At 41.0% G+C, this 24,531-nt stretch overlaps 1 protein-coding gene across 2 annotated transcripts; it reads right to left on the bottom strand.

Annotated features, from left to right (window-relative positions):
• Nucleotides 1–1,134: 1,134 nt before the first annotated feature.
• pik3cd (phosphatidylinositol-4,5-bisphosphate 3-kinase, catalytic subunit delta) lies at nt 1,135–20,889 on the bottom strand. Of its 2 annotated transcripts, none has more exons than XM_075476546.1 (23): nt 20,614–20,889; nt 19,660–19,834; nt 18,762–18,990; nt 17,794–18,026; nt 17,302–17,478; nt 15,396–15,551; nt 14,812–14,901; nt 13,609–13,830; nt 10,274–10,370; nt 9,741–9,871; nt 9,607–9,657; nt 9,295–9,462; nt 7,266–7,387; nt 7,021–7,164; nt 6,837–6,936; nt 6,588–6,754; nt 5,909–6,015; nt 5,573–5,651; nt 5,319–5,486; nt 3,988–4,111; nt 3,545–3,690; nt 3,308–3,440; nt 1,135–3,225 (listed from the first exon to the last, which is right to left on the bottom strand). In XM_075476546.1, exons 2-23 carry the CDS (start codon nt 19,798–19,800, stop codon nt 3,088–3,090), a joined length of 3,123 nt encoding a protein of 1,040 aa, XP_075332661.1. In that variant the 5' UTR covers nt 19,801–19,834; nt 20,614–20,889; the 3' UTR covers nt 1,135–3,087. The 2 variants fall into 2 exon arrangements, with proteins under 2 accessions (XP_075332661.1, XP_075332662.1); XM_075476547.1 differs by having other exon boundaries at nt 20,560–20,889.
• Nucleotides 20,890–24,531: the final 3,642 nt, after the last annotated feature.

Genomic DNA, 24,531 nt, shown 5'->3' on the forward strand with positions numbered 1-24,531 from the left:
AACTATCACTTATAAGAAGGCTGACAAATTAATTCATGAACTCTGAAATAGACTGACATATTTTTTTTTTATTTCCTTTGAGTTTACCAGTATCAAAGGAAAATAAAAACAATAAAAATCTGAACCTATGTTTGACATTATATAAGACTAAATTCTTCAACACTTATTGGAGGTACAACCTTTTTTTTTTTTTTTAATTTAAATCCCATATTTAACTTAATACAGGAGGAAAAACAGCACATTAAAGGTGAAGCTGAGAAATGTTATAGCCCACAACGTTGAATTTGAATACATTGAATTTGATACTGCCGAAACTTTTTGAAACGTTCAGGAAATGTTGTGTGATGTTACCTTTCACATCTAACTAAATCATTTCGTTACAGGTCAGTAACATGGCAGGATATAAAGAAAGCATCCAATAAATGCTGAAGAGTCTTTCATAAGTAGATATGAGGAGGGGTTCATCACTGCAAAACTGTGTGGGGAAATTGTGATTCAAGAATTATGTTTCTCAAAATAAATCTCCTCATCTGCAATACATAACCTCAGAAGATTCAGAGTTTTACGTCATTGTACACGAGAGACAAGGGTGAACGCCTATATTGCACGGCGACAATTTTCAGGCTCTTAGGCAGTATTGATTTTTTTTTTAAGCACATATTTTGTAGAATGTGTCCCAGATCAGATAGAAATACTCTGCACAGATAAAGGCACAGAAATGATACAGAAATGCAATGATACACTAAAAACGGGACAGTTTGATTTTCTACATTTTTCCTTAAGTCGTAAAAATGCATCTGTTCAGTGTGTACTACTCGTACAGATCCGAACAGAGAACCTCTGCCTCATAATACAGGAGGATACTCAGGCAAAAAACAGAAAATGCTGAAGACCTATTGTTCTGATCAGCCTTTTCCATTCTACAAAAATAAAACCCCAGAACGCTAGAATCCAAATGAGTTGAATCCTAAAAAGCACCCTGGTTGCAAACAGTTTATTGAGCACATCTTTTCCTCCCAACAGCGAGTAAGCAAATGTAAAAACAGGATGCAGATAAATGACAGCTCTACATAAGAGCTACGTTTAGAGGGGACACAGTAGGTCTTTCAGCTGCATTTTTGTAAATCAGGTCTGGAGAGGATTTGTACCATATGACAGATACGTTACAATCAGGTAATAAAAAGGCAACTGCAGTACATTTTACAATTTGCAAAAGTAACCAAGCCTTGTGGCTTAGCAGCGTTTCGTGGAGCCCAGACTGAGCGACAGTGATGTTTAAATTCCACAGTGGATGTTTCAGTAGCTTAAGGTGTCCAACCTTTGTGCTGTGCAATCTACAGCTACACTTGCTCTTCCTCAAGTCATCTGTACAGAGACTCATTTAAAGAGTAGAGACCATTTTAACTGCTCGATAAAATAAAAAGAGGCAGCAGAAAGCACATTTTCTTCCATTCAAGTTTTCGTTACAGGACATAGAGTAGGATATACAGCATGTGAAGTCATTCAAAATCTTAAAGCATCGGGGCTCACTTAAACACTTTTGTGCTGCATCAGCTATGTCAAAGTATGGCCGTGAATGGCATACGTGTGAAATCTCTTTCATGGCACATCTGGTCAAAAATGCAACAGAGATCACGGCGCAACAACTTAAATATATCAGAGAACATAGGCACACAAATACATCCACACACACACAGCTACGTGACCAGTAGCACATTATGAGAAAAAAAACAAAAAAAAACAATGCAAGTTAATAGCTTTTATGAGCCCACAAACTTATTACTGTCTTATTTGGACCAACAACTGAAAATGTATTTCTTCCTTTGATCAAACATACATGACACCTTTGCCTAAAAGCAATGTGGTCATTTCTTTGTCCTGCAGCCAGTGGCATAAAAGAAGAGTCAGCGCGACCTAAAAATCGGAAAAATTAAATCAACACCGCTCTCAGAGTGGGTGATAACATGAAGCTAGAGCCAGAAGATGGTTTGCTTAGCTTAGAAGGAAATAAAGCCAACAGGGATACCTGTAAGCCTGATGGTGAGTCTGTCTACCAGCAACACTAAGCTCACCGATTAACATCTTGTGACATTTAGAGGGATAGATAATTAGTTTTTTTTTTTTTTTAAACTTTGGTTCAGAGCCAGGTTAGCCAGCTCCACCTCTTTTCTGTGTTTGTGCTATGCTAAGCAGTAGGTTTCTGGATGCTGCATCGTATGTAACAGAAAGACGTATTGAACTTCTCATCTGAGCAAGAAAAGTTGAAAAGGCGGATTGTTCCTTTAAGGCTTGCTAGCTGTTTCTTAAGGTTCTGCTAGGCAACACAACCTGGTATTGTGGCATTTCAAAATAAAATGAATAATTTTCTCATTTGCTAACAAACTAAATGTTACAATGCTTCATGTGTATTGGCACTCAAGAGGCAACATATTATACTTAGAGGCAATATTAAACCACAATGTTACAGCAATAAAACAAAACATCTTTTTTTAAAATAGCCATCGGGACTATACAAGTGCTTTGAAATAACAAAATTAAATACAATAAAAAACGGGGAAAAAATTCAAGACACAAAAGCAAAGAGGTGGTAGAAATGAGAGGAAATGACAGCCATAGACGATTGTAAACTGTACCAAGGTCTTAAGGTGAAACTGCACCTCTGTTATCGCACTCTGCAACCGAGCGGCGTCTAAAGTCATCAAGAAGTTTGTTTGCAGCCTGCTCCCTGCTGAGTAATTCAGTCGACGAGACGAACTTTCGGTTTCAGTGGTTCATAATACTTTGTCTGAGCAGTGCGTTTTTCAAGTAGCAATTTCAACAAACCAACAACGCTTTTATGATCTGGGTTGAAATCTCTCCAAGGCAAAGACTTTCCATTTGTAGACAGGAGAATGACGACAGAGTGAACATTTTTGTGTTGAAATGATGTGCCATGATCATTTCATTGTCTTTGGATGCCTCTGCTTAGTTCTTATTTACCAGTGACATGTAAACATTTAGCTAATGTCTCTCTTTGAATGCCATCCACTTTTGTATCTATAAGTTAAAATAAATCATCTTGGGCAGGTTTCACTGGTACACTGCTCTTCATGGTCTATTATCTTTGGACAAGGAGTGCATCATCCAGTTGACCTTTGTCTTCCAGCTCTCCCGCAAAGCTTCGTTGAACTTTACTTTAAAGTTCTTCAGTGCTTCATCCTCCGATTTGCCCAAAGATAAGGAGTCCTTTTGAAAGCAAGAAACAACTGTGAGTATTCTTACCATGACACCCAAAATCATCACTAGCAGCATTGTCAATGTGAAGTACCTTTAAATACTGGATATCTTTGAAAGAGGTGAGCTCAGGCAGCCCTGCTGCCTTCATCATAGCGAAGAGGTTGACGAACAGCGTCCCGTTTCGACACAGGATCTTGTAGGCCCGCTCACAGCACTCCCTGAACCTGACAGCATGGATACCAAAGCAGCCATGAGTCCGAAGAATGCAACAGAACTATAGGATAGTCTGCAATTGCATCAAGTTAGTCATAAAGTGACAGCATTGTACCTCTCAAACTTCTCACTGTTGTTTGTCCTTCCTTGCTGGATGACATGGACAAAGTCGTATGTCAAGATAAAAGGCACACGCTCCCTGTTGATCCCGAGTTTCCGCTTGAAGTTGCCCAGGAAATGCCCAAAGTCAATGTGGAACAGCTAAGTAGCAAAGGTTAAAATCCCCATTAAGAAGGTTCTGAATCACTGATCACAGTCATTTCTCACTAACCAGTGAGTCACCTGCAGGATTTCACTCCAACGTGACCACCTAATTTAAACAAAATATTCCATCGACTTCAATCAAAACTCACCACTAAGTATTACTGTTGAGTTTCATGTCAAAAGGGATATTCAGAAATAATTGCCAAACAATCAGGATCACATCTCAAAGATAAGAATAATGTTCCACACTAAGCAGTGACATACATAGAGGGGCAGACATGTGGTAAACCTGACCTGTCCAGTTTCCCTGATCATGATATTGTCATTGTGACGATCTCCAATACCCAGCACATACGTAGCTACACAGTAGCCAGCACAGGACAGCGTGAACTCTTCTATTGCTTGATCAAGTTTGTCCCTGGGGACAAAAAAAAAAAAAAAAAAAAAAAAGAAGTCAGACAAACAAGGAAGTAAAGCATGAGTGAGTTTTGTTTTTACAGTACATCTACACTTCTGGTCATGGAACGAGCATTTCACACAAACACACACAGAGCCTCGAGGCGGCCCGTCTTCACTGCTGCAGCTTATTTTATGAAACATTCATAGAGGAGTTCCTGTAGCAGGTCAATTATTGACTGTCACATCCTTTCACAGTCTAGACGTGCAGCGGGCTCACTGCGTTAAGCTTTTACTCATTTTGTTTCAGGCTAATTACTCTCTCTGTTCTGCTGTGCAGTCAGCTGAGTCTGCGTTGCCAACTTAACATACAAAGGTTCATGATATCAAACAGTCCTCTTTATCAAGCACCGCAGGCTCAAAGCTGATCTGTAGGGACTGCAGTTTCCCACCTACTGGACCAAAGATCTGCTGCCAATGCAAAGCCAGATACCACAGGACACCCCCTGAGGTCTGGTGTTCATGCCCTGGCGGGTTTGTGCTGTGGCTGATTGGCGTGCATTCACCTATTAAAGTAATTCATTATCATATTAACTGTTCATCAACACGTTGTCACCCAGCAGATGTGACACATTCCGTGTGGTATTATGGTAAAACCTTTATGAGGTTTTGAAGTGGTACAGATGAAATTAGCACCCTACTTTACCATTCAGTGGGGAAAATAAAAATAACACTAACTCAGCACCACAACGTGTGACCTAACATTTATACTCCAAAAAATAGCAAGTACGTTACTCCCCCCCCCCCCCATAACTTAATTGAGGTAGCACAAAAGAAAACAAGAGACGACTGCATGTTTACCTGAAGATTTCTCTATTTTCAAGGTGAATACAATTCACAAGATGACATGATGGCTTGAGCTAGTCTAATGTTTGCAACTGAAAGAGTTCACATCAGTGCCGTCTTTGGAGCATTGGGGATTCCCCTATGTAGAACTGGGGCAATTTTGCCAGTGACCGAGCTGCATGGGTGGATTTGCACATCCCACTGCTGTTGTGTGGCTTCTGTGCTGCTTAAAACAGTGCTTTGGTGCAGAAATAACAGAGCAAGTGGCCGGTTGTTACAGAGGGTCATTGTATCCAGAGAGATCAATACAGAATCATCATGGTATAAGATGACATTTTGAGGCTTCTAAGAGTTACCATTGTGTCACAGTTCAACATACTCACCCAGGATTCTTAGATTTGAGCCAGTTGAGCAAGGCATCCTTGTTGAAGGCGGCAGTAGCTGCACTGTTACTGCTGTTGCGCTGGATGTTGGCAATGGTGTCGGAGTTCTTCACTATCTCAATGAGCCCCATTTTGTTCCCAGTAGACAAGCAGCCGTAAGGAATCATCCTGTGAGTGCGGGTGAAATGGAAGCTGGTTAATGAAGAAGCCCTCTTTGTTCAAAATGAAGAAGTGCTGCAAAAAGCAGGCCCCACCTGAGATCGAGACCTTCCCTCTTCCATAGATTCTCCATTAGCTGGATCATCTGCAGAGTCAACATGTCTTGTCGAAGATCTAAAAGTAACCGGACAAGATAAAGGAAATAAATCAATGTTATCCTAACTTTCACCCCAGTGTTGTTTGACTTCTAATCCTTCCCATTTTTGAGTTTGATCCCTTTAGTTATGCTGATCTTTGCTACATATTCTTATGTGCAAGACAATATTTGAACCTTTCAGCTTTCCTTTTATGCTAAACTAAAGTAGACCACAGCTGCTATATTGACACTGTGTATGTGTGAAGCAATACATTCAGATTCTTTTATATCTCACCATCTCCGTTTTTGAAGATGATGCCCACCATGTCTTCTTCAGAGAGGCTCTTGTACATCAGCCAGAGTGGCTTCATTTTGGAGTCCATAAATCTGCACTTATCTGCACTGAAACAGCAGAAGCAAACATAATAAACATGTGATCTTTTGGTCAGATTCAAAGGCAGAGGACAATTACTTTTTTTTTTTTTATGGTTACAAAATACTGAGCGATTCTTTTATTCAAAACATTGAAATGTAACATTTTGACTTCTTAAATATTTAAGCATCATTGACTATTGTCCCTTGTGCGCTGATATTCAGTATAAACACTGCGTCAAAAGGCAAAGACTAAACTCTTTGTCTTTGCTCTTAAATGACCACTTTTCAGAGGTATGAACAGGTTCATGCTGTAGTGGGAGCAAACACTAGCACATCAGTTCATTATCATCTGTTGGGGAGAGAAATAATCTAAGATTTGAAAGGGCATGATTCAAAATCACATACATACACAACATAATGTCCAGTCGTCCTGTACCTATAAAAGTATACTTTGTCGATATGAAGAATACATTTTTTTAATTAAATAAACCCAGAATGGATCCAAACTTTGCCCCTACAATCCAATCAGGGAGATCAAAAAATTCCAATATGACATAAGAGTTATGTTCTGTGCGTTTGCATGAATTTTTGGCACTAACCAGATCTCGGTGAGGATGATGCTGGGGTTAAGTGGTGACAGTAGGTCCGATAGGGCCTCCAGATAAGACTCCTGTCTGATGCACAGCTTCAAGTCCTCCACTGTCATCTTCCGGGAGCCCGACTTGACAATGTCGCTCAGGGCCTTCATTTTGCCCAGAGCCTCGTTCTGCGCACCACAGGTTGAGATTTAGAATGACAAACACACATATCGAGAGGCTTAATGCCAATGCGAATGAGGGTGTGATTACCTGTTTGGTTAAGAGCTTGATGTGGTGGAGGTTTCCCCTGCAGTACGCCTCCAGGATCAGGCCAAAACGCAAACTCACAGATGCCACGTGGATCTCTGACCTGGAAATAAACACAAAATCACCAGTCAAACGAAAGCCTGAGAATTGATCTTGTCTGATTTCTTTATATTAGCCTGCATTTTACCTGAGATGCCAAAACAGAAAGTGTCCTATCCTTCTGTTTGACAACGCTCTCTCAAGCAGGAAGGTTGTGAGGTCACAGTCAAGGTAGGACTCGTACTTTAGGACCTGGACCAGCTGGATTAAGTAGTGCAGCAGTTCATCATCACTATGTGCAGAGAAATGTTGTGATGGCGTTAGCACTAAGATCAGGAAAGGTCAGAAAGTGTACACAGCTAAAGCATGAACACACAGTGAGCATGTGTGTACCTGAGCTTTCTGAGGCATCTGATAGTGAAAGAACGGACTGCCGGGTCGGGAAAGCTGTAGTCTAAAAGCTCTAAGGCTTGGATTGCAGGGAGTTCGGGCCAGGTCATCAGTAAACCCACCATCTGAGGAGAATGACATGAGAATTTTGTGCCACAATGAGAACAATGAAAACCATCTTTTGTTTGGTTAAAATGTAATGAGAGCTTTAAGGTACTGATTTTTTTACTTTCACATAGTTGAAAGGGCTGAAAAGCAAGTATTGTGACGCACAGTTACTCAACTGTAAGCCCTTTATCAAGCAAAAATGGTATTTGTTGATGTCTCTTTCTCAAATGGATGCATCTCTCTGGTTTATAGAATTTGTTGAATAATAAACCTAATAAGTAGAACTGAGATTTGGTTATGCGTTTAGAAATACACAACCCAAAGATCAGCAGAAGAGTACAAGAATTGCTCTTAGTGACAAATTTATAGGGAAGTTCTTCTCAGCATTTTCTCTGAAGTGAAAGACTAGATCCCTGTGAAGATGAAACTTATTGAAAATGCATCTTAGCCCTTACAAGAGCTCAAATGGATAAGACTGTAGGGTGTAAGGAGAAGGACTTTTAAGAGCCTTACAAATCTCTTAAGCAGATTAGAATATGTCTAACAAAAAAGAAAAAAAAAAGAAACAAAGGGAGAAAAACGTCTAGAAGCTCTCAGTGAATACTGTCATATTGTGAATATGGCTGCTGCAATCATCATGGGAAAATGGGGAGTTTTTAAGCCAAGGTCTGCTGACAGTCAGTCCAACAATAACTTTGGTCCAGTGTGAAAATTCTTAACAAATATTTGATGGATTTACAAGAATCTTATGCCAGCATTCAAAGCAACAGGGGTTAAATTCTCCTGATTCTGGTGATAAAAGGAGTTGTATTGTAGCACCAGCATGAGTTTGGTTCAAAATGGAAAGTCTTGAAAAGTGCTGAAGGATCAAGGTGAACTTTTAGATAATTTGTGCTTTTTACTTCTCAACAGTTTTTTTTTTTTTTTCATAATTAATGAATAACATCCAACTGGTATGAGGACCTTATCAACTATTATGTGAAGCTTTGTTGAAGACCGAATGTAGCAGAATGGAACAACCTGCACAAATACGAAAGTTTCAGGGATGTCTGCTGCATTCCCTTTGTGCAGTTTTGATCATCTCAAGGTCTGGGCTGTTGGTTGGATAAAGCGGACATTTGCTATGTTGCTACTTTGAGCTACGAGATCATCCTCTGAAGTTTGCAAACCAGTTTTCTCTTATGAAGGTGCAGCGAGCCAACAGGGGAAAGAAAAATCATCCTTCTGAGGTTTTTGAAAGAAAGTGGATGCTACATGTCGGCAGCGAAGCGGTTTAAAAAATAAAAATTTTAAAATAAAAAAACCCCCACTAAACTCATCCAAATCAAAGACTGACACATTTGACGAACATATCTGAACAGCAAGACATTCATCTTTTGCCAAAACAGTTCACAACACAATGATGTTCTGATCTGAACCAGCACCAACCTTAATGCTAAATAGCTAATGTTAGGATGCCAACAAGCTAAGCTGAGCTGGTGAACACACTAAACATGATGCAGGACCTCTATATAAAACCTGATAGCACTGTCCCTGTAAGCATGTTAGCATGCAGATGTTAACATTTTACTTATGAATCAGTTAGTAAGCCAATGAATTAGTAAATCAATTTGTTATAATAAAGATTTACAAGCTGCAGCCCTCTTGGTTGGACTGTTCAGAATGGCATACGATGATGATGGTGGATAATAAGTACAAATAGACCAAGTATTAGTAGCGTTAGTATGTAAATGTCATGTAAAGTACTCATGAACATGCAGGTTTATAGAGACTAACGTCATGCTGCTGTACGCTGGGAATACTTTATTTTAGTCATGTTTTGTGTGCTGATCCAACATTTCCAAATTACTTAAGAACAACAAAGAAAAGAAAAAAAAAAATCACATCAATAGTGGAAATTCTCTTCCATAATTCTCATTCATACCTGAACTACGTCCTCACGCTTATTCCACTTAGTGATGAGGAGCAGCTTGGACAGACTTTCCGGATAATAATCGCGGATATCTGTGCGGAGCTTCCACAGAAGCTCTTTCTCATCCTCAAAAAACTCGGTGTAGTTTTTGTTGTCCATGATTTCTTTCAGTTTCATGTACTACATGGAGAAAAATGAACAGTGCAAAAGTTAAAAACCTATGTGGTCAGCAAGAAACAGCTTCTATTCATGTACACAAACGTATATATATATTTTTTTTAAAGTTCTGAAATTGCACAAAATGCTGCATTGAGGGAGTCTTACGTCGTCTTTAGAGGGAAAAAGTGTATCTCCATTCCTGTCCGCGTCACTCAACTGAAAACAGACGAGGGATTTTTGACTGACTGTGACAGAAATCACCGTTTTAGCCAGACAAAAACATTTTTGGGAAAAACTACCTTGGCAACCGGAGGATAATAAAGAGGGTACGGCCGGATGTTTGGGAAGCGGATGAGAAGCCCAGCAGCACTGTCCACATTGGGGTTCTTCTCAACTGTTCCCATCGGGTTCAACAGGTCACTTTTGTCATCTGTAATAAACGTGTCATAAATCAAATGTTTTCGCAAGGATTTTTGTCCACTCGGTGAGCACAATTTCATCTCTATGTCTAAAACAAATACTCTGACTGGCCTGCCAAACCACAAAGTCAAATAAATCCCTTTATACTACAACCAAAGATAATAAACATCTAACAACCACCCCTTACAAATATACTTTTGACTCTGAAGAGAAACAGGTCTTTTGACATTTTAAGAAGCCCATCTTATGCATCGGCATGTTCAAAATGTGTTAATATGGGAGGTTTTTACGGTGCCATATATCTTTCTGGATATTTCAGACAGTAGGGAGTGCTGCTGAGTGTTGAGGAGGATGCTGCGACTATGTGAGGTGTTTTCTGGGAGGAGGAAATGTGAGAGAAGGCAGAAAGTACCAGGTACAGATGGCCACGTGGATAAGAGGAACTCTCCGGTCTTCAGCTGGTCCTTGTAGTCAAACACCATCGTGTTCACCCAGGCAATCGGACAATCCTAAAAAGACAAAAGTCGCCAGGACGATTAGGTTCACTGGCTACCCGCAAGCTGTGAAATCCTGCAAATGATGTTTGAGTTCTCAAAATTTATTCCTGAGCCTCCATCATTTTCAGTAAAATAAATGCTACAAAGGTAGCGTATTTAGTTGAGACGATTTCTACCAAAACACATGCAGGGCTCTGTACCAGCTTTTCAAGTTATTGTCCCCCCAAAGGTCAAATGTTTCACTGTCAACTCATTTGTGCAACATTGAAAAAAAATATACCGGAAATTCCTTAAAGATAAAACATTTTTTTATCAATTAATCTTAAGCATTCTGAATGGCTAACCCTCCCTTGTTCAAAACGTGCTTTTTTCCAGTGGTTCGCTTGAATTCAAATCACAAAGCATGAAGAAAATATTCTTAAGACTTCAGAATGTTTTATCCCAGTTGTGAAGAAAAGTGCTTTAGTGGAGTAGAAAAAGTGGAGTAGAAAAAATAACTTCTGTTACTTCAGCGTGTTGAAAACAAAACGAACATACTCAAGTTGAGAAATCGAGTTAAAAACAAAGGCGCTGCGGATCAACAAGAAACGGCTAAAATAGCTCGACTTCCGTCTGCCTCGCATGCGTCTGGCTGCAGGACTTCTCTTCCGGGCAACAGAAGAGAGAAGTGGCTCAGAAAGCAGAAGTGGCCTTGATGTCCTTAAAAACACACCTGGGCACCGTGCTCGGGGAGTCCGACCAAACACGGTGCCCACAGCCGCTGCAAAGCTGTCAAAACAAAAGATGCTGAGACCACAGCTGCAGAAAAAGGGGAATTTGTTGTTGTTCTTTGAGTGGGTGTGAGGAGACTCTTCACACTGTAGTCGCACAGTGTAGTACTCCCGTTGTTGTAGCCGTGCACGGAACTCAGTCCGCCTCAAATGTCATATTATAGTTACCGAGTGATTCTGTCAAATCAGAACAACATTAGGACGTTTAAAATAGTTTACCAATATCATTTCATGACAATGTTTGAACAAATGTGCATTAAGATTCGAGACCCAGAGTTAATGATCACTGCATTTTGACAAGTTGTTTTAGATACATTTATATAGAAGTTAATTTATATATAAGTTCTACATAGGTTTTTATATTTTAAGGGTAATTGGACTGGACGAGTTCTACACAATTTTTTTGGTTGTTGTTCTACTCCACATCAGAGTTAGTGTTTCCTTTAATGTTGCCAGGTTTGTTAATGGTGACCGATAGACAGCACAGTTTTTAATCCTATTCATTTACGCTGAACAGTTTCGGGAACTGTGCTCCTCCAGCGCTCCAACAGCAGCAGCAAGAAAAACGTACATCCATGAGACGGCGTCCTACATGTTGTAGAACACACAAAGCACATCTGTGCTTTGTGACAGGGCTGTTTCTTAAAGGGTAATTAAAAAAAGAAAGAAAAAGAATATTTGTTAAAACTTGTGCCTGTGTCCACTTTAAGTGTCACAACCACATTGCCATTATTGGTTTTGAACTAATGTGAAACTATTTCAAATGAATTACAATCGTTCGTAACTTAATGGCTTAAAATAATTCATTTTACAGTTACAATTTCAAATAATCTGCATTATAAATGTGCACATTCATAAATCTAATTAGGTTCTATCTTCTCATTAATATTCAACCAACCAAGTTGAATAGAATTGGTATGAAATCTCACAACTAACCAGTGCTAGATAAAGGTAAACAGCTCAGAAAGAGACAACAGAATCAAATCCTCACAATTCGGAGGCTGGGACCAGCTCGGGAAACGTCAATTCATGATCAAAACACACTTTCTGACAATTGAATGATTTAGTACTGAACGTAATAACTGTTTTAAATGTATTATTTCTACTGGTGTCAAAATAGACATTAACATTCATCTCCAGGAATAAAGGCAATGTGTTAAAATGATATGAAAATAAATATTTTTTCTTTTAGTACTTCTACTTTTTTTTCATGATCCTTTAAAACTTATTTCACTCATAAGTGTATACTGTATGCATCTTCTTGTTATTTCGAGTTTTGATTTTCATCTTTATTTTGCTCTCTGTTGCTGAATGAAAGTTAAGTCAGCTGCTTATTCAAACTCCTGGTGGCAGCAATCAGGATATGAAAAAAAAAAAAAAAAAAAAACAACCTGCAAGATAACGTGTCAATACAGATTCATCTTCTCTGTGTCACAGGCGATGATCCCATCGATATCATTGGGGAAACAGCCTTTTTCTGCGCTTTGTGTGTTGCTGACCAACACAAACAAAAACTCTGCATTTATCCGTCTTAATCCGTCCATTTTTTTCTTCTTCACAGGCTCAATGCTGAATGAAGACAGAAAGAGTCTCTTTCCAAACAACCACATTTCAGCTGTACACCTCTTTACCGTTCATATACGTAATGAAACCGAAGTTGCTCTGACTGATCGAGAGCTGCTAATGTGGCTGGAAGGCTGCCTCACGTTGAACAAATGGCCTTTCTGTTTGCGAAAATTTCTCTCGAGGGTGGAAAAAACATGTCGCAGTGTCATATACGAATGACATGGCTTATGATCTGCCACCATCCCCCATACAGCGTAAAATTCAAATTGGCTCATTTTTGCTTTGTTAGTTTTAGATGCTGTAAATGCATGCCAAATACATAGCGCAGCATAAAGCCTGTCAATGTGCATGCTGGCGCTAAGGCTTTTCTTCTTCTGTGCTAAAGGTTTTTTGACATAAAAAAAAAATAAGGCTTCAATAAAATCCAACTGATCCAAAAGCAAAACAAAATCAATAAATAACCAAACTCTGGGGGTTAATGTATAAACACTGCAGGGGTCACTCACCTGCAAAAATGTTCTTAGGTCTTTCTAACTTTCCCCAGAGTAAGTCTTAACACTGACAATTCAAAAGTTAAATCTTCAATGCGTGGGAGTGTGTGTGTGTGTGTGTGTGTAATGGTGACACTGAAGACAAATTTAAAATTCCTTGAAATTTTTTACCAATTCCTTCCTCCCTTGGACTGATGTACAGATAAAAGAGCTGAAGCGGATGAAATGTTAACCGCAGTCTTGCCACTGAACACACTTGCACAACCAGACGCAACAGCAAAACACACCCACACAGCACACATTCGACTGCATGCACTACACACCGGAGAGGAAACAGATCTGTTTGTGCCTGCCAACAAATTCACACCCACCAGCCCGGGCACTCTCCTGCTCACAACCTGTACGAGTTTCTGACAGACTCACAGCTTTCTTATTCTTTTTCTTGGTGCCGCGAGGTTTCTTGGCCTTCTCAATGACCGCATAGAGGGCAAAGCACAGGCGACTCATGCGGGGCAGGTCGGACACGTTGATGTCAAACTCCAGCCTCTGATCCCACAGCGGCTCAGAGCACACCGTCACCTCCGAGCTGGTCACCACCTTACAGAGCAGCTCACTGCCGTGGAACAGACCAGCCTGCACAACAAGCTGGAGGGGAAGCACACATACACAGTGGAGATTAGATGAAGGCATGACATGTGGTTTGGAAGCTGAAGAGTTTAGCACTTGCGTGAGGGTGATTGTTTGTTGAAGATTTACAGACTTCGCGATAGATGATTCAGAGCTTCCTGTGTCACTCAAGCTATGAGTCAAAGGGTCTACACATTCAGAATGTAAACAGGCTGCAATGCATTTTGATGTCCACCAGATATAATAAACACCCGCCAGAATCCTAACTCAATATCAACCTTTTGGCTCAGTAGAGATACTCCAAGGCTATATTTGCAAAATATAAGTGGGTATGCTTTCAAACCTCTGCCTGCCAACAGCAGACGTGACTGATAATTATGTGACAGCGCAAATTAGCCATGAGTCATGATGCCTCAAGGCAGCAGCCGGAAGTGCACTTATATGTAATAACCCAGTTAAACAGTGACACATTAGTTGTAAAGCACAATTACAAACGCAGACACGTGTTTGCATTTGTCACTTTTTTTTATATCACAATACTATAACTATGTATTTGTAGGTCTATTTACCACTTTTTTTTACTTCTTTTTTTTTTTTTTAACAAGAAAAATTACAGAGAAAACACTGACAAGTTGTATATTTAAAGTTAGGCCGAGACCGACTTGAAATAGTAACAAAACGCATGCAGCGCCATGACAAAAGAAGTGCATCTGAGAGCGAGAGAAGAGGAGAGAGCATGAAGTTTTTTCTTAGAATTTAGGCCTCAGAGTGAGACGTAAAAACCAGATAGGCCCTCCCCACTTCCTGTTTTGAAGTTTTAACCAACCGCCTTGATGAATTATGGGAAACGTGCGGTCTGGACCATGTGACTCCCTGTCATTTACATGTCAACTTCACTGTTCCTACAACTGAAATTGAAATATTGGTAAACAAGTCCATGCCACATTTCATTGAGCAGCAAAGAGAGAAAAAAAAAAACCTACGCCAAACCACACCAACCTTCATTCCTTCATCTGCATTGACTCGGCTGCCCTGCAGCAGGTGAATGTAGAAAGACTCATTGATGGACCAGAGAGAGGAGGTGTTCTGCTGTAGGGCGTCAAAGAAAAGGACATTCAAATTCTTATCCTCATATCAAATTTGCATTCATCGTTTTCACTGGAATCTAAGTTATGAAACAGTTGCTACAATATCCTGTTTAGAAACCTGTCAAAAGAGGGATCCACAGCAAAGTGCACTTTAAAGAGACAAACTGTAAGAAACTGATTAAAAAAAAGCACTGCAGGTCACTTTCATGAAGTCAGTTTTAAAACATTCTATCGTTCTCAGCTTCCCATACACCTCATTTTTGAATGTGAATCATTTCAGATAAAAGCTTAGAAACCTTGACAATTTTTTTTGTCTGGCCCGTGCACTTCCAAAGTGTCAAATACAGTATGTTCAGCGACAGTGAACTTGAGCAAAGCTGCCGAAGGTGTAAATCATCGACACGGTGCTGCACAACGTTTTCTTCAACCGTTCAAAAGTCCAAGAAAGAAGAGAAAGAAAAGGTGCCGTCCAGTTAATGAAAGACAACCGCTCACCTTCTTCACGGGCAGAGGAGGAGGTCTGGACAGAGAGCGACTCTTGCACATCTGGCTGCACATTCTGCCTTGCTCCTCCTGATATTTGCTGACGGTTGAGTGGTGCACCATGGTGAGTTGAGGGTTTTGACCATTTCTCAAACAGGAGAAAATATACTAGGGGAAACATGAGAGAGAGACAAACAACAAGAAGGGACATGAGAAGGTTTCTTTTTTTTTTTGTTCTCCGGTACAGTCATCAGTCAGCTCACCCACAGATATTTCCCAGTGTCCCGATAGCACTGGCTAACTCCTGAAGGCTGTTCATTTGCTGTAGGTTAATGCAGTCAAAATCTCATTACGTGTGGATGGATGCAGTTCCTCTCTGCAGGGCTGCTAGACTGATATGAGTCACCCCTTGCAGGTAGCTGGAGTTTCAAAATCAACAGTGGAGACTCCTGCCACCAAAATCTTGTCTGACACCACTTTTGATCTGACTATCCTTTCTGCTATCATGGACCTCCAGCTCGGGGCTAAACTCACAGCATGCAGACAAACAAAAAACAGGGCATAAAAAAAAATGACATTCTCCGTCGCTTTTTTCCATGGTTGTAGTTTTAGCTGAAAGATTAAAAAAAATAAAAATAATAAAAAAAATAAGGACCAAGATCTCGGCCAACCTATCTTAATGAACTTAAATGAACCTTCAGTGAAGGTTTCATTTGTTTGTACTGTAGTTGGCTGGCAAAAAAAAATCTCTACAAGTCAGGTAACCACAAGAGTTGAAGAACATGAATGATGGAGGCTACAAGCTGCTCTGCGACACGCGTCGTCGTGGCAAAAGAGAGTGACTGTTGGAAACGAGTAGTGTGACATCTGCGCTAATTGCTTCTCTGCAGCATTTCCAGAAGGCTTGTGAGAATAAAACAAATTCAGCCTGCTACAAAAATATCACAAAGACAGACCAGCTTTAGTCTGAACAAAAATGAATCTTCTGAATGGCACCTCAAAATGACAGCGGGCAGTAAAAATGAAAGACTAGCAAAGGTGCCTCACAACTTAATGCTACCATGGAGACATAAGGTGACCATTAAAAGAGCCCATTCTATGCTCATGAACACATTCACATCTTTATTTTGCGGTCCACTAGTATCGTTTACAACATTCAATGTTCACCTAACGTTAAATCTTTCTTATGCCGTACTTTGCTGCAACACCTCTTGTTATCATCTAACTGACGCTTTCTGCCTCTGAAACACTTGAAGGGATTGTCCATGACACTAAAACCTTTCATTCTCAAGCGGATTAAAACATATAACAGAAGCCACCCGAAAGTCTTCAGCTTGTAAGTTATTGTCTTTCCTCCTAATGCGCCGAAATGTGAAACATCGTATCAAACCCAGCCATTCCAGACTCTAAAGGAAGAAGCATGGAGACACCCAATTTGATCTGAACAGGATAGCCACCGCAATGCTGCATTTAGCCTTAATATCTGTGCATGTCATTTACTGTAAGCGGTGCTGCGGATAAGTAGCTTGAAATTTCACTCACTATTAATTGTGACTCATTGTAATTCATCACAATTCAAAGCAACACAATTGAAAATTTATTGGATGTTGCAATCCGTTTAAATTTCACCCAAGTTGACGATTTTAAAATGCAAATTTGCTCAATAAAAATGTGCAGTCACTGACCGAGCCCTGATCCACCCCTTCAGGGTGCAGTCAAACCGTTGGATTTGTAACTGTGAATTACAGCGATTCATCAATTCGCAGCCGTAAATCAAAATTCTATTTCATTTTGACAGATTTCTGTTGAGCCGACTTCTCAAACCAACAAAATCCATTGATGTTGGAATGAGAATAACACTTAAAACACTGAAATAATAGGCTTTTTTTTTTCCTGCTCTTTCAGCGCAGAAACTCACTTTGAACTGGCAGAGTGGATGTTTCCCGTAGATGAACTCCCACCTCCCGTTGACCTGTAGGGTGTAGTCTTCGGGCTCCTGCCGCACTGAGCGAAAGACAGTGGCCTTCTTTTTCAGGGCGCTCTTCATCAGCGCCACTGGGAAGTCCTGAGGGTCCTGCTGCAGCATGAAGCTCTCCTGTAAGAGCCACGGGTAAAATCTTACAAACAAAGGTGCTGGTTTTTACAGAAAATCATACAGCGCGTAGCTTTACGGTCTCTGGATCCTTAATGGTATTGTTCTCAGTGTAGTGTTTAAGCAGTGGGAGGGGGATTTCCAAAGGTGCTCACAGTACTTAAAAGCATCCTCCACAATTAGTCTGCATAGGGTACCACAGTTTTTCCAATCAAAGCTACCATGCTCTTTATTGGCTTCACTACAGCTGCCCCGTTAAACCATAACACTAACAACTCGACTATGACTCATAACAACTACAACAGCAAAACAACTCACATCGCAAGCCTCAAACTTGACATTGATGAAAATCTTCTTGCTGTTCTTTGACTTCACGTTCCCACACTGTGGAGGAGGGCAGCATGGCTCCAAGTTGCACAGGAAGCTGTACTCAATCCACCGTTGCCATGGCAAATTCTGCCGCTCCTGAGCCTTCTCTTCGCAAAATGTTCGCATCCTAGCTCGGAACTCGTTCACCTCGTGGTTCTTCTGGCCTTCAAACTCATGCAGACCTGACAGTTTGTAGAAAGAAAGGCAACACAAGACTCATACGGTGACGTTCGCTCATGACAAGCTTTGAAACCAAATCCACACCTCTGAACTGGTTCTCTTTCTGTGTTTTTTTATTTTTCCTTTTTTTAAAACTTTTTTTTTTTGCACAAATACAATCAAATAGTACAGTAGTGTTTTTATTTTATTTTGCTTAGAGGTGACTTTAAAAAATAAATCAATAAATAAGCAAGCAAACAAGGTACACCCTGGACAGGTCACCAGTCTATCACAGACCGACACAGAGACAAACAACCATGCGCGCTGAACTCACTCTTAGGGTCAATTTAGAATCAAGATTTTTGGACGGGGGAGGGGGGGAGCCGGTGTATTCTGAGAAAACCCACACATACACGGGCAGAACATGCACAGAAAGGGCCCAGCCGGGATTCAAATTAGGAACCCTCGAGCTGTGAGGTGACAGTTCTAAGCACCACACCGCCGTGCCGCCCTATTTTAGTTTTTACTGCGTACGTTATTCGCGAGTTGTTGTTTTATTCCTTCAGAGATGTCCCAGTGTTTACGATGTGATTCAGATGCCTACGACCAGGCCAGCGCAGCTCTGCTGATCTAAAAAAATGCACTCTCATCCACTGTGTCATCCTCTAAAGTCTCCTTATCTCCCTCGGCCAAGCACCAAAAACCTCACTGAAACTCTAGCGAGCACGCCAGCCTTGTGAAATAAGGATGCTGCTTACCTTTCCCAATGAGCAGGCTGATCTGAGTGTTGGCGAGTTTCTCCACTCGGTCCCCCTCCCTGGCCACCAGCCTCAGAACACACATGAAAGGCCGCACATCGCTTATCCGCCTCGACTCTTCCTCCAGCTCCTCCCTCTCTGCCGTCTGGTTGATGCAGGTGAAGACATACCCATCAGGGTCACCCAGTCCACTGAACAGAGCTTCGCTTCTGGCATTTTTCCAAACCATCTGAAAAAAAAAGCAATACACAAAGTTTAGGTGAGGCCTGCTGTGTGCTCACAGTCCCAGTATGTAATAGCACTCCAACAGTGACTCAGATCACCTCAAGCATTATCATTTTTAAAGACAAACCTGTTAAGAAAATGACTCTGACAGCTTCTGAACATTTTGAAAAACTCCCAGTGAGTTACCGTGAGCGGAGAGGCATTTAATCTTTAAGTCATCTTCAAGGCTTCCAAGAGAATGATTACTTAACATGGCTGAATCAAACAGCATGAAGTGGCAGAACTGTTGGCACTCTCACGCTTCACAGCAGATCTGCCTCAGCAGAGAGCTGGCTGCATTCACAAAGGAGCAAAGCTGTAGCTTCTTCTCCCCATCGTTGCATCAAAACCAGCGAGCATTGTTTGAACTACGCCACGTTTCAATTAGTTTAATGTCTGAGGGAAATATAGAGTCAACTAATTTGTCTAAAGGCGTACTGAGAATGCATTGTTAGTAGCAACAGCATTTTGCAGCTGTGGTCAGCAGTGCCCCCGTCCATCTGCAGTCAGTCAATTAAAGTCTATTAGACACAGTGTCCTGCTATGAGAAATGTGTCGTACGTAATCACAACCAGGATTTAAAGGACCTTGAAGACGGTTATTAATGAATAAACCGCAGCGTGGGGACACGTACCTTTTTAATGTTTTTGATGGTGTCGTTTCGAGACACAGGGAATTTGAGGAAGATCCCGGTCGGCAGCAGGAAGTCCATGTTGATCTCCTGGTCTCCCTCCTGCTCCCACTCCTCCTGCATCCCATACTTCCCCGGGGGCATGATGATGGCCTCTCATTTACTGTCAGCTCCCCTGCTGCAGATCGGAACACACAGTCCACACAGAGGAAGCGCGGCCAGGGTTAATAGGTCCACCATTAACATGTGTGACACGCTTGCTTGTTCCTAAAACCATAGATACGAAATATATCATCACTCGGTTATTGTTTGAAATCCGACAGGCCGTGCAGAGTGTGCCTGCTCACAGGAACTCGTTTTGCATCTGTGTTTTTAGGTTGAACAAATACCATGTTTGATGGTGAACTTGTACTGAGATTTGTGTGTGTTGAATGCTTCGGGCCTAAATAATAATTTCACCTTTACAGACAATCAAGCCATCAAGGGTCAAATAAGGTGAACCACACTGCAAAAAAATCTTCACTTTCCTGAATTAATTATGCACACTGCATGAAATACAGATGGTGTGGAAATCTGCTTCTGCTTCCCACAAATGTACAAAAGGACTGAAACTAATTTCATTGTGTGCCTTAAAGTAATTCTACACAATTGATTTTGGTAAAAGGATGGAGAAACATGTGCCGTGTGAGCTGCTTCTCCGCATTTTAATAGCACATACAGGCTGACTTAGTCTCTTTCTAAAAAATGTATCTGAATGAACCAACAGTGGAGCATTGATCTTCGACGTGTTGCGGAGCAAAATGTACTTGAAATCGGCAAAAAAAAAAAAATAGGAAATGACAGCAGAGGAAGCACACATAGGAACAGATCCGGCATTAAACGTGCTGTCTGAGTACAACTTACATACAGTAAAAAAGACGGCCAAAGCTTTGCCAACCTGTTGGCGCACACACTCGCCTGTCAGCTTTATAATCCGGTCATCTCTTCATGGTTTTATCGGGGCGAAGATGGAGGCTGTCACATCACGGCGAAATGTCCCCGTGAGTGTATCCGCTCAAGTGAGTGTGAGTGTTCAGAGGTCCACCTGTTCAGACGCACGGTTCATGTGAGGCGGGGAAGTGTGTCCCTGCCTCGGTCCGCTGCGGTGACATCCACGCGGTGATGCTGCTGCACGGAGGCCGGCTGACTGAGCGACTGAGCGGCTGCGCGCTGCCTCTCGGGTCCCTGCGGGCCAAGGGACCATCAGCAAAGTGTCAAACTCGCGCGAAAGCGAAAGAAACCTTTCTGCCTGTTAACTCCCGCCCTCCACCTCCTCAGCTGTGCCCGGCCTGCTGGGAGTCTGACTGTCACTGTAGCTCGTGCACACAGGCATAAACCCACCAGTTGTCATGCCTAAGCACACAGCAGCAGTTTAATGCACTTGTGCACCAGGATAAGGACATTTTAAGTGTATCATATCATTAAAACTGTTTCACCAAACATTATAGTGCGGCCAGTTCTACAGATGAGTAAAAATAAAACTGTGAACAAACCCAACTTTAAACACTTCATCTGCAAACAACTAAATTACGTAGAAGACTTATTCAGCTCACTTTATAACAAAACGGTGAGGTAATTGTGGAGTTTTGCGTCTCAGTTGTGAGGAATTGTTTTTTTGTTGTTTTTTTGCTCATATGAACAAACTGAATGTCTTCAGGATTCAGATTCTTGTGCTGGAAATATTCAGGCTCTCTGCATAGAGGCAAAACCACAGTTTTAAAACACTTAGAGAACAGGTAACATGCACAAAAGTAACAGGACATAGCACTGAACCTGCCTGTGGCTGTTCTACCTGTACTGTTGTTTTTAATCATTGCAACTGATGTATTGATATAGGATTTTACTGTTGATCTATCACAAATATATGTCAAACGATGCAGGTTTATAATATATGTATTTAAAAAGTCAATCAGATATTTTAAATCCTTCTGAAACTGGACATAGGCTGCTGGTGAAGGGCAAGTTTTAAGACCCGCTTGTCAGATAAAACCAGCAATCTGATTATATCCCCTTGGGCTCAGAGAAATGTTAACACTCAGTGTCACATTTTACAGATAAACCCATTAACTGATGAGAGAATGAAGAAATGATTCTAACATTCAGCCAGCAGGGAAAATTTTATCAGCTAGCCTTTATCTAATGTTTTGATGTCTAAGGAGACATGGTCATCAGCAACTTTAGAAAGATTAATCATTTTTTTAGCAGAAAAATCATCCCTCAAAAAGTACAGAAGCTGCTTTATCCCTTTTACCTTCCCTCTATCATTGCAAACTTCAAATGTCTAAAGTACTGCAACCCAGAACACAGTAGCAGCAATTCAGTTTTTTTTAGTAAAATCTGTTAAGTCAACACAACTTTGAGCACTATAATGACTTTTGCATGAGAGAGAAGCTTTCGTCGCATCCACGCCCATATTTAAGTTTATGACATTAACATTTGAACAAACACACAAAAAGTCGATCGATACAAATATTTCACTTAAAACTTTCCGATATATCAGCCAGTTAGAATTAGAGTGACAGGAAGTTTTGTACCAAGTCTCCAGATGACCCCGAATTTTTTTTTCTTCTTTTCTGGCGGCCTTCCTTTATTTGGAGCTTTCCAGATCTAAAAACTATTGTCTATTGTCAAAGTGAAACACTTTCACGGGAAGGTACGCCTTCCTTTTTCTTAATGCCATATGACAATGAGACCACTTACATTTCAACTTTCAAACCGATAGCGAACAATGACACCACACTCATGGAAGTGCAACATAAACCACAGAACTAGCAATGATGTAGAAAGGGGAAATCAAGGGGCCGCTATCAACAGCCACATATAACATGTCAATTAGTTGCTATTTGATCCACAACTTTGCTTCTTTTATGTTTGAATGCAATGCCAGACTATCTCTGAGTAAGACATACTGTATACTACAGCTGTCAGTTGTTTTTATCCAGTTTGGTTTGCAGGTGTTAATCACTCAGAGCCTTGGTGGTCTACTACCTCTGAAAGCCTTGGTTTCCTGTTGAATTTCATTAAACTTACAGCACTTACGATCTGCCAGATTGTCATCTAGTGTTGTGAAGAATACAACATGTGTTTGTGAGCTCAGTTCAGGCCGGCTGGTAAAAACAGGAAGCGACTGTGCAGAAGAGAAACTTTTCGACCAGTTCGGCAGACTCAAAGCATGAACAAACTTCTCCCCCTTCTCCCCCAAAGCGTTGGTGAGCTACACTCAACTATGAACCTGAAAAAGGTCAGATCAGTAAACAAGGTACAGAGTTGACTCTTTCTTTAATTGTGTCTGAAAGAAAATGCACATCTCTGCCTCCTCTTGATGGGGACTCAAGCTCAAACCCCACTATACGCTTAAAGTTTAGATTATTACGGTACACTTAGAGGAAACTGCAGTATAAACCCCTGGTTGTTAATAACTTCCCTTAAAAACAGATTTAATCTTAATACACAGTGTTAAAGCCATTACCAGCATCACTAAGTTCTAGTGCAATCAGACACCGAATGATTGGACAATAGATTCACCCTCACAGGAGGTGAATACAATAATAGCTCGATCATGTGTTGTTCAGATGTGTGATCTGTTTACCGTCATTCAGCTTACCCACAGTTCTGTGGTGAGGGTCGTGTCAGGGTCTTCCTGCATTTTCTGGTCCTACAAGTCAAAAACAAATACTGTATAGTCAAAGCAAGTTAATGCCTCTGTTTCCTTTCTGCTAAAAGAAAAAAAAAAGTAGAGATAAAGGAGATTCAAATAAAGAAAACGGCGTGCATATACCGGCAAAAACGCTCCTTAAACAGAACAATAAAAACACACGTATTACACTTTACAAGTGGGATGTCAAGTGTTGCTGAGTCACTTTGAATGGTGCTTGCAGGTCAAAATTGCCATCTGTTGCCCACTTTGCTTTTGTAGAGGGGTGATATAACAGTGATGACGGGCTCTCAGGTGAAAATTTGCAGGGATGACAGAAAAGAGGATGAGAAACTGTTGACACTGAAAATGTTCCGTCTCAAATCTGGCAAATAAGTCTGTCCAGAGCTGTGCTGGAAATACAGCAACAGAGAAGGGAGGTCTCACAAGTGAAAACAGCGGTATCAAGAGCTAAAATGACATCACCTGAGACTCTCGGAAGTCTGAGGTGTGGCTTTTGGTTTTTGCCTAAGTTCTGTTCGTTGTCTTGTTTCTGTTGGGTTTCTAATTTTGCTAAATACTAAAAAGAACTTGAAAATGATTGCCTGGTTCACTTGATCACACCGCTACGAGCTGTCCACGCTCACACTCACTCCGAGGGACAATTTAGAGGTCACCAATCAACCTAATATTCATGTTTTTTGGATGGCGGGAGGAAGCTGCAGGACCCAGAGAACCCACGCGTACACGGGAAGAACACACAAACTCCGCACAGAAAGGCCCCAGCCGGGATTTGAACCAGGAACCCTCTCGCTGTGAGGCGATGGTGCCCTTCATAGATACATCCCAACTGTAAATACCACATGAATATATACAGATTATGAAATGATGAAGTTAATATGAGAATATAGGCTTTGTTTTAGAGATAAGGACAAAAAGGAACACATGATGGTGACAAACAACTATCTTGAAATGGTGAGACAGGAAATATTTGATTCTTCGATAATGACGACAGAATGGTACACAGCCCGACTTTGGCTTCTCATAGAGATCGATTTGTTCTTCCAACCGGACTTAGTAAGGCATTGGGAGGGTTGACCCATGTGGGATTTCTCAATGAGGGCCTGGAAAAATAAAGTTAAACCTTGTTGTGATGATAGAATTGAACTAATGACTATACTTATGAGTTTATGCAAGCCAAA

The sequence above is a fragment of the Odontesthes bonariensis genome, chromosome 10 (genome assembly GCF_027942865.1).
Source record: "Odontesthes bonariensis isolate fOdoBon6 chromosome 10, fOdoBon6.hap1, whole genome shotgun sequence".
Classification (NCBI taxonomy): domain Eukaryota; kingdom Metazoa; phylum Chordata; class Actinopteri; order Atheriniformes; family Atherinopsidae; genus Odontesthes; species Odontesthes bonariensis.

Excerpts from the sequence above, each read along its gene's own strand:
- pik3cd (XM_075476546.1), bottom strand. The coding sequence starts at position 19,800 with ATGCCCCCGGGGAAGTATGGGATGCAGGAGGAGTGGGAGCAGGAGGGA. Across the intron at positions 9,658-9,740 it reads ATTATCCTCCGGTTGCCAAG|TTGAGTGACGCGGACAGGAA; the intron begins GTAGTTTTTCCC and ends GTCTGTTTTCAG. Across the intron at positions 7,165-7,265 it reads AGATGCCTCAGAAAGCTCAG|TGATGATGAACTGCTGCACT; the intron begins GTACACACATGC and ends CTCTGCACATAG.